Here is a 10,538-nt window from a genome sequence, read left to right as displayed (position 1 = left end):
GTAAAATGACGGCATGATAACAACACTCTACTACAACAACTCTTCCTCTTCTCTAAAGCAGCTCAACATGGCCCCGCCCCCTTTGTTGCATGTTCTCAGGGGCGGGGTTAATGTAAATGTTTGGGTTTGTGATGTCACCATCCCGGGAAGAATCTCATTGTAGTCCCTACCAGCCGTTTGTTGTAGTCCTTATTAAACAGCGAATTTAAAAGAAAATATCTCCCTTTGCATTGAACTTTGAGCGTCATAATTGTAGATGTTGTTTATGCTCAAACAGCAACATTACACATTAACATTAAAAAAGTGAAATCATAATCAAGGACCCCTTTAATACCTGTATGAAAATCTGAAACTGCCACCCTTTCTAGTGAACTCATGGAATCTCATTTGTTCATGAAGCCTTCCAGTCTAAATTATATGGGCTTTTAGTCTCAAAACCTAGTGGACATTTTTTTGAATCACTTGCATCATTGTGATGACCAACAAAGTTTTTATTACAAGTAGGCTATTGCTGTTTAGACAAGCTGCTCATTAGATATCAAAACAGCCACATTCTAATTCAAACTCGTGCATATCCGAATATTCTTTTCGAATAGTGAGAAATCCGATTCTTTGTATTGAATCGGTTCGTTCTGAGACTTTGGATGGTTCATTTCAACCTATTCATAACCGAGAAAAGAATTCTCTGATCTGCATTTTTCCGTTTATTTTGTTGTAAAATTGCTGTTTATTACTTTTTGGACTTTTTTTGTTGTTGTTCTAATATTTCTAACACTTTTACTAATGTTAATATAAAATAATATTTATTTTATTATAAAATAACATTTAATATTTTAACAATTTTGTTGTTCACATTAATTATTCCCAGTATTATTATTAATAATGTTTCCGTCTAACAATTTTACTGGTAAACAAAGTCTTTTACAGTTGAGTGATCCCCAAACGGTTCGGTCGAATCACTAAAAAGTATCGGTTCAAAAGAATGATTCCTTTTCGAATCACAAGTAGAAATTCAGTCGCAATACGCTATACAGTGGATTTAGATATCTGAATAAACAACACAGCCCATGTCTTTCCTCTGTCTTGGGCGTAATAACAAAACTGAGGGGTGTTTCTCGGCGCCGTCAGTGCGGAGCGCTCTTCGCGCTCTGCCGCGCGCGTCTGTTGGTTTAACTTGGTTATTGGAGAGGCGCGCGGTCACCGCATTTCAGCAGAACACCGAGCGCAGGATGGCCGAGAGTCACGGCGAGATCAGCGGCCACGACTGTCGGCGCTCGGCTCCGGTACAGACCTTCAACCACAGATCCTCCAAATGGGTCCGTTTGAACGTCGGCGGCACGTATTTTCTGACCACCAGACAGACTCTCTGCCGGGACCCCAAATCATTCCTGTTCCGACTGTGCCAAGCGGAGCCAGACCTCGATTCTGATAAGGTAACTGCAGTTTGATTTATTTCATTTAGGGATCATTTTATTTTTGCAGGTTCAACTGAGATAAATAACTTAGCATCTGAGACAGACCTTTTATTTATTTAGTTAATTTATAAGTTATTTATAAAGAATGGGTGGAAAAAGTAGGTTAGAGAGTGCAGAAGTCTGTAAAATGATACTCAAATACAGCCGTATTTCATGATCTGTAAAAACAATATTCATCCACACAGGCCCATTATTAAATAAGATATAGTAACCTAATATAAAAGTGCACCATAATGTATAAACAAAATAAAATCTGTAATGTAAAACTGATATGCATGTAATGTATCTATTCTGGTTAAAAATTGCCATTTGACATTAAGCATGCATAAATCTGTTTTTGTTCAGTTTTTAAATTATTCACAAGACAAAAGATCTATTTCTGCTCAGTTTAGCTTTAAAATGGGTCATGAGTATGAAGCTGTCTAGCTGTTATTTCACTTCTCTTAAGTTCATAATCACTTATATTGTTGTATGGAGTTATTTGTATTGTTCCTATGGTAATTTGAGGGTTGTCCAGATGGTTGTTTTTGTCTCGAGTTGTTTTCCTGTCGGATGGACTCGAACAAACACACTTTTACCGTCCGCCCCACCCCTCCTCTCCCAGCCCCAGAACAAGGTCTCTTCTGTTCTTCTCCATGAGTGTTCATGGCTGGGAAGATGTGCAGGCAGATTGTGGCACCTTGTTTCTCTGTGGTGTCCTGGGGTGGCCATGTGGATGACGACATCAGCACATCTGCCCTAGTTTTGCCTTGCAATCTGGACACAATCCCGCTTATGACACCTGAGCTATGTCAGAGATCAAGGTGGAAGGTTACGCTGCATGGGTCAGCGCCAACAAATATTTTGTCTGATAACCTAAAAAATGGTGCATAATGTTAATGTAATTGGTTTTATTTCAGCAAAAATTAGTAGTATTATTGACTTTATTGACCAGACTACACCAACTCCACAATTGTTTTTCAGTGTAAAATCAAATTATGGTTGTACATTCATTGCATTTTATCGAACCACTCAATTTATAATTGATAAAATTGGAAAACTGATCAATTATATCAAAAACATTATCTAAAGAATATTGATAACATTTTAAAACTCAGTAAAAATAGCACTATTGTGACATTAAATGGAGGAAAATAAAGTTGAATAAATTATTATATGGATGAAATAATTGTTTCTACATAATGAATAGCCTAAATATTACAACCTAATATTTGAATTTATCCTTAAAGTGCTTTTCAAAGTGTTTGTTTACTAAAATTGGGTTTAAAATTTGAACACGGAGTATTACAAATGGCAATTACTGTGACGTTAAATGGATGAAAATAAAGATGTTGTAATGTAACGATGAAATAACTTTCTACAGTCTACATGTTTATGAAATCTTACTGCCTAATATTTAAATTTTTGCATAAGTGATTTTGAAGTTTTTATGCTAAAATCCTTGTAATTGTCTCCTGTCACTCGTACAAATGTGTACGATTTTTGCTTAATCATACATATTTTACGAGTTGTCAAATTTGTATGAATTCATACGAATTACCCCCGTCACTGGGGTTTATACAAATCGTACAAATTCGTACGATTAGCCACCTTGTAAAATACGTACGAATTGGTTCTGAGATACACTGCCCCGAAAAGACATATAGCTCCGCCCCCAAACTCACGCAATTGCTGTTTATTGTCTCAACCAATTGCGTGAGTTTGGGGGCGGCGATATTTGTTTTTTCGGCAAACATGTTTGAGGAGCCGTTTACACAACATCATTTTCAACTAATAACTTTTTATGTGTTTTGGCTGTTCATTTACAAGATAACAGTGTTTTGGGGGCCTGAAAACAAACTTTTGGGAAAAAAATAATTCAAAGTGCATGCAAACCACAAAAACGTGAATTTGTAAAATCAGTGACGTCATGCTTATTACATGTTCAGTCTAGGCATCTATGTAAATCTTTATCTTTACAATGCAACATCGCCAACTACTGGCCTGACATGTGTAATACTGCGTTTTTATTCGTTTTCACGAATCCGTGTGAACATGGATTGTTTGGACAATGTTGTTGTCTGTACACGAAAAGCGCAAAGGAAAAACATTTTTTTCAGTTTTTTCAGAGAGTTTTCAGTACATCAATGTCGTGTAAACGGGTTTCAAAGTGCGCGTTTTTAAAAATGATACCGTTATTGTCACGGTGTAAACTACAAAAATGCAAATTTGTGAAAACAGTGACTTCATGCACATGCGTATTACATGTTCAGTCTATAGGTGCATAGCTTTTCCTTGACAAAGTGACATCGCCACCTACTGGCCTGGCAGCAGAATACAGCGTTTTTAATCGTTTTCATGGATCCATGTGAACGGGGATCATTTTGACAAAATTGTCATCTGTATGAGAATAAAGCAAAGATAAAACTTATGTTTAGTACATCTTTGTAGTATAAACAGACCCAAAGTGCACATTTTTTAAAAATTAAACCGCTTTTATCTCTGTCTTTATCTTTACAAAGTGGCATCGCCAACTACTGGCCTGACATGTGTAATACAGCATTTTTATTCGTTTTCACAGATCCGTGTGAACATGGATCATTTTGACAACGTTGTTGTCTGTACGCAAAAAGCGCAAAAGGAAAACTTTTTCAGTACATCATTGTCATGTAAATGGGTTTCAAAGTGCGCGTTTTTGAAAATGATACCGTTATTGTTACAGTGTAAACTACAAAAATGCAAATTTATGAAAATGGTGACGTCATGCGCATCTATATTATGTGTTCATCTATAGGCATGTAGTGTTTCTTAACAAAGTGACATCGCCACCTACTGGCCTGGCAGCAGAATACAGCGTTTTTAATCGTGTTCATGGATCCATGTGGACGGGTATCATTTTGACAACGTCGTTGTCTGTACGAGAAAAACGCAAAGATAAAAAAATTTTATGTTTAGTGCATCTTTGTCATGTAAATGGGTTTCAAAGTGCACATTTTTGAAAATTATACCATTATTATCTCTGTTTAAACTACAAAAACGCAAATTTATGAAAATGGTGACGTCATGTGCATTACATGTTCAGTCTATAGGCGTGTGGACATCGCCAACTACTGGCCTGGCAGCAGAATACAGTGTTTTTAATCATTTTCGTGTCAACAGGGATTGTTTTGTCAATCTTGTTGTTTGTATGAGAAAAACGCCAAGGAAAAAACTTTCCATTTTTAGCACATCGTTGTCATGTGCCCACAAACAGTAATTATTTTTGCATTTTTGTTTAGTGGCGACAAACATTACACGCTACCTCTATGTAAATCTTATCATATAATGAGTAGTTGAAGTGCACACTTAAATGATATAATTTCACTATAACAAATAAAATTCTTTGAACAACAGCATGTCACATTCTGGTTCTCGCAGCTCCGGCTGTCTCACCTCCTCTCATCTCTCAAATCTCAGACGGTAATCTCAAAATAACCCTAATCCAGAATAATCCTGCTCTCTAGGGGCTTTAACCCTGTAAAGAGCAGGAGTCTCTAAGGCTCTGGGAAATCACTCCACACTGTTTGTGCCCCAGATTTTATAAAATGGTGATTTCAGCCTCACACACTGTTCCAGGTCTATTTTGCATCTGGAAGCATCCTGGTTGAAGCTTGAACGGAATATTGTGCACGCATGTGAGTTTGGGCGCTTGTGTATGTAACGTACGTTTATTTTTTTATGAATGTGGCCTGCATGCCATTAAAAAACAGATGCCGAGTCCCACACACACACAGCTCATTAATGTTTAAACTCACTTTCCTCTAATGGATCTCTTTTCTTAGTGTTTGCTGGTTGCATGCAAAGTAAAGCTGTTTTTGTAATAATAATGATAGCTCGATTTTCACATTTTCCATAGTGCAAAACTCACGCGCACGCGGTTATTGGGGGCAGGGACGTGCACAGACATTTTGGGGGGCAGGGGCTCAAGTGGAAAAAAGGGCACTTTTCATAATTATTTATTTAAAAAATAACGAACCCTTAAATATATTAAGACAACTTTGACTTCACTTACACTCATGCAATTGTTTTATACTCCACAGATTTCTACAAAATAATCAGTTCACACAGAGACCATGGTCTTCTTTAGTATTCACTAGGTTTATCACAAGAGAAGTCAACAGCAACTATTTTCAAGTAGCCTATATATTTAGAATAAATGACTGCACCAAGAAGAGGGACATAGTTTCACTAATAATTTGTTTATTTTGCACAAATCAATAAATAGTTTTAATTTTTTGGTGTTATTGGAATACTTCTTTCATGAAGTGGACAATTTTAAGATTTTACAATTTTACAATTTTAAGGTCCATTTTTGCTGCCATGTCTTTTACTCTAATGGAAAGAAAACTTAACCATAACCCTACACATTTAGATGGAGTTTGTTTTAAGCCTACTACCCTCCATCTGTTTGCATCTGTAGATTTCTTCTAAATTAACCAAAATAAGCTAATCTGCATATTTAAACACATCAAAAAAAAAATTCCTGAACTGTTAATACATTATATGTTATAACAAATGCCTGCAGAGGGCGCCAAAAGCCTGCTGATTTTTGTTGTTAGACAGCACAGCATGATCAAATCCACGATCAAAGCCAACTATGATAGAAATGCTACAGTCACTGTAATTTCTTCAACAAGAATATGTGGACATCAAACACGCAAAGACAGAGCGAGGGTTTAAACTTGTATTGATGTATTATCATGTGTAAGCGTAGATTTAAGAATAGCATTATGTAGCTGATGCTGTATTATGATTTTTAAATGGTTTTAATAAACCATGCATCCTTAGAAAACTGTCTAATAATGTGGTTCATGGATGCTCCTCTTCTGGTATTGACAGCCCAACCTATCGGTCAAGTGTTTACCATACTCAATGCATAGCACAATACAATAATTTAAATTATAATATGACATATATTTCATTAGTATCAAATCAGGCAGATGTGTTGATTGTGGTCAAACTATTAATGCAGCGTTAAATGTATAAATAGACAAAACTTTCAGGTTTGTGAACAATGGCTAGCCTACCTGAAAGAAATGCACGGGATGCATCCATCTAGGGCCTTTTTTCTTTTTCGCTTCTTATCGCCAGGCAGCAGTTGCATTTTCGCGGAAATAGTTGTCACAAGTTTTCAGCCAGCAGCAAACTCGAGGTGAGGTGAGGTGAGGTGGGGCGCGCGTGCGTGCGTGCGGGCATGAATGGCGTGTCGCGGAGTGAGGGCATCTGAACTCGACAAAGCCGACCTGATATAGTTTTTTTTAATTATTATTATTTGTTTTTTATTTGTTTTATAAAGTAAATATATTTGTTTGACAGGGAAGCTGAGCGCAAACAGGAATATATATATTCATTTATTAAAAAAAAAAAAAAAAAAAAGCACCCCAGAAAAAAGGGCACTTTCTCTCCAGGAAGAAAAAGGGCAGGTGCTCAAGCCCCTTTTTTGTCTATGTGTGCACGTGCCTGATTGGGGGGGACCCAGTATGCCACTACATCGTCACCATTTTCACAGATTTGAGTTTTTGCAGTTTACACAGACACAATAACAGTATTGTTTTCAAAAACGTGCACTTTGAAACCCGTTTTCAAAAATGTATCATTGTCGCCATCATGCCATTGTCGTGTAAATGAACGGCCAAAAATGTTTGTAGTTGAAAAGGGCGTTCTGTAAACGGCCCCTTAGATGTTACTATTTTTTGCTAAGAATTCGGCAGTTGCTATAAGGGGGTTGCTTAGGTTTTCAGAGGGTTTTGGCACATTTCTATGTGGTTGCTAGGGTGTTCTGGATGGTTGCTAGGGCATTGCTAGGCAGCTGCTTGGGTGAAGGCGCAATGTGGTCGCTGAGGTTTCTTTCTCTGTCCTTTCATTTGTACTGTAGGATGAGACAGGGGCATATTTGATTGACAGGGATCCCATGTATTTCGGGCCCATACTGAATTATCTGAGACATGGAAAGCTGGTCCTCAACAAGAACCTGACGGAGGAAGGTACGACACATGTGCACCGTCAAACTGACATGATTGAGACTGTGATAGTTGCTCTGTAACTTTCATTCTGCTTGCATGTGTGTCTCAGGAGCTCTTGAAGAGGCGGAGTTCTACAACATCACATCATTAATAAAAGTCATCAAAGAAAAGATCAGTGAAAGAGAAGCTAAGACGACACACGTAAGGCATCATGAACACACACAATTCACTTTGATATGGACACTGAAATCCTATAACATTTATTTTTAGATTCTTTTATCAAAACAGACTCTCAACTGAGATATTCTTCAACATGCTGTAAGCAATTCACAGTTATTTTAGTATTATTTATATTAGTACTGTCAAATCAATTAATCGTGAATAATTAAATCTAACAAAAGTTTGTAAATATAATATACAGTACAGTAAAAAAAGTTTGGAACCACTAAGATTTTTAATGTTTTTAAAAGAAGTTTCGTCTGCTCACCAAGGCTGCATTTATTTAATTAAAAATACAGTAAAAACAGTAATATTGTGAAATATTATTACAATTTAAAATAACTGTTTTCTATTTGAATATATTTGACAAAGTAATTTATTCCTTTGATGCAAAGCTGAATTTTCATCATCATTACACCAGTCTTCAGTGTCACATGATCCTTCAGAAATCATTCTAATATGCTGATCTGCTGCTCAAGAAACATTTAATGTGTACAATTGTACAAAATATTTGTGTACAATATTTTTTTTCAGGATTATTTGATGAATAGAAAGTTCAAAAGAACAGTGTTTATCTGAAAGCTAATCTTTTGTAACATTATAAATGTCTTTACTGCCACTTTTGATTGATTTAATGCATCCTTGCTGAATAAAAGTATTCATTTCTTTAATTTCTTTTCCAAAAAATAAAAATAAAAATTCTTACTGACCCCAAACTTTTGAACGGTAGAGTATAATGCTACAGAAGCTTTGTATTTCAGATAAATGCTGTTCTTCTGAACTTTCTATTCATCAAGGAATCCTGAAAAAAAAAGTACACAACTGTTTTCAACATTGAAAATAATCACAAATGTTTCTTGAGCAGCAAATCAGCATATTAGAATGATTTCTGAAGGATCATGTGACACTGAAGACTGGAGTAACGATGCTGAAAATTCAGCTTTGCATCACAGGAATAAATTACTTTGTCAAATATATTTAAATAGTACACAGTTACTTTAAATTGTAATAATATTTCACAATATTACTGTTTTTAACTGTATTTTTAATTAAATAAATGCAGCCTTGGTGAGCAGAAGAAACTTATGTTAAAAACATTAAAAATCTTAGTGGTTCCAAACTTTTGGACTGTACTGTGTGTTTGTGTGTGTGTGTGTATACAAACATACACACACACACACACACACACAATATATATATATATATATACACAAACTAGTACTGTCAAATCAATTAATCATGAATATTTTATTTTAATTTTTGTGCACTTGACATTTTTATTAGTTTTTGTTTTTTAATAATAATTTCAGTTAGTTGCCATGACAACATTTTATATTTTTCACCTAATAGTTTTTCATTGAGTATTTATAATTTATTTCAGCTTTATTTCTGACTGTTTTTGATGCAAGAAACTTTGACTGATACTGTACATTATATTTTGTTTGACTTCAGGGCACAAAATAAAATACTGAAAAAATGCAGAATATGTCCCTTATTTTTAAAACATCAGCAATGTTTGATGTTAAATAGCAATAGTTTGTCCTGACTAAACTGCAGCACATATAAGACTACTATTAATTATACATTTTCCTGATGATATTTGAACACTTAAGACACTTAAAAATGTATGATGGACTTGAGATAAAATATCAAACCAAATGTCATTCAGTTTCATGAAAGACAGCACAAGCACACTTGTCCAGCAAAACAATGAAACTGATTTACATTTAATTGGCATTTTCTTTGTTTACATGTAGCGTGTAGCTGAAGGACAAATATTTTTATGTTTACCACCCTTGCCTCTGTCTTCAGACCCCAGTCAAGCATGTTTACAGAGTGTTGCAGTGTCAAGAGGAAGAACTTACGCAGATGGTCTCAACCATGTCAGACGGATGGAAGTTTGAGCAGGTAAATCAAACCTGGCATTAGTTCATCTGATCATTCCAGCTCCACAACAATCAGAATCGCTCCCGCCGGGTCAGCTGACCTGCGGTGTGTGATGCAGGCCATGCCTTACGCTCTGATTGGTTGTTGCAGCTTGTCAGTGTAGGTTATGGGCGGGCCCAGAAGTCAGAGTTTTTCCTGATTGTGTCTCGGGAGGTGAAGGGGGAGGAGTCAAGCCAAACTCACCCCGCCCACAGTGGAGAGGTGTGTCCAACAATCCCCTGTCCTCCCACTAACCACTGCATGTCGTCGCTGATTCGGTTTTCATTGCAATGGTCACAGTGAATGTGGTTGTCTGACATGTGATTGCATGGATGTCGGTGCTTTTGTTCTGCATGTTTATAAGTGTTAGTGTGTTCAGTCTTTGCATTCCTAAGCATGTTGACTATTTAAGTGCACTATGTTGTATTTTAATTTAAGGCAAGACACCACAGGTGAATAGAAAATGTAATAGTATGCATGTTGAAATAGATATCAACATACGTCTCTAAAAGAACCGCAAACATTTTTTTGTACCACAAGATTTTTATGATGTGATGTGTAAATATGTAAATTATCTAATTATCTAATTTGCATACATTTTCACAACTGAAATCTGAACATGGGATAAAGCCAGGTTCAGAATTCGTGTTTCATTTTGTTCACATGTTAAAGTTCAAGGTTTTAATGAGGGGATTTTTGAGATCTGTTTTTATCACTCCATCAATTAAGAAATACTGTCAACAGCCAGAAAAAAACATTTTCACCATGTTTTTAGGACTAAAATTGAATCAGTCATATATGAATCATATATAAAAGAAATCCCTCTGTAAAAACTTTAATATTATAGATGGTTTTCTGACTCATTTTTAGAGAACAGCGTTTAAAAATATGCATTGTGATAGTGCAATAAAAATAAACATTTAAAGGGGACATATCA

The 10,538-nt window shown here is 35.8% G+C and overlaps 1 protein-coding gene across 1 annotated transcript in view; it reads left to right on the top strand.

The window, feature by feature from the left end:
* The first annotated feature begins 1,074 nt into the window (after positions 1 to 1,074).
* kctd5b (potassium channel tetramerization domain containing 5b) overlaps positions 1,075 to 10,538 on the top strand; it is a 32,939-nt gene continuing 23,475 nt past the window's right edge. The window contains exons 1-4 of the mRNA XM_067378158.1: positions 1,075 to 1,433; positions 7,369 to 7,477; positions 7,566 to 7,657; positions 9,488 to 9,583. Coding sequence (XP_067234259.1) covers positions 1,230 to 1,433; positions 7,369 to 7,477; positions 7,566 to 7,657; positions 9,488 to 9,583 — 501 coding nt within the window. The 5' untranslated portion in view covers positions 1,075 to 1,229. The remainder of the gene's footprint in view (positions 1,434 to 7,368; positions 7,478 to 7,565; positions 7,658 to 9,487; positions 9,584 to 10,538) is intronic.

This window comes from Chanodichthys erythropterus, chromosome 23 (genome assembly GCF_024489055.1).
Source record: "Chanodichthys erythropterus isolate Z2021 chromosome 23, ASM2448905v1, whole genome shotgun sequence".
In the NCBI taxonomy this organism is placed as follows: Eukaryota; Metazoa; Chordata; class Actinopteri; order Cypriniformes; family Xenocyprididae; genus Chanodichthys; species Chanodichthys erythropterus.
Note: the sequence above shows the minus strand (reverse complement) of the source record. Positions and strands in the feature narration are given on the sequence as shown.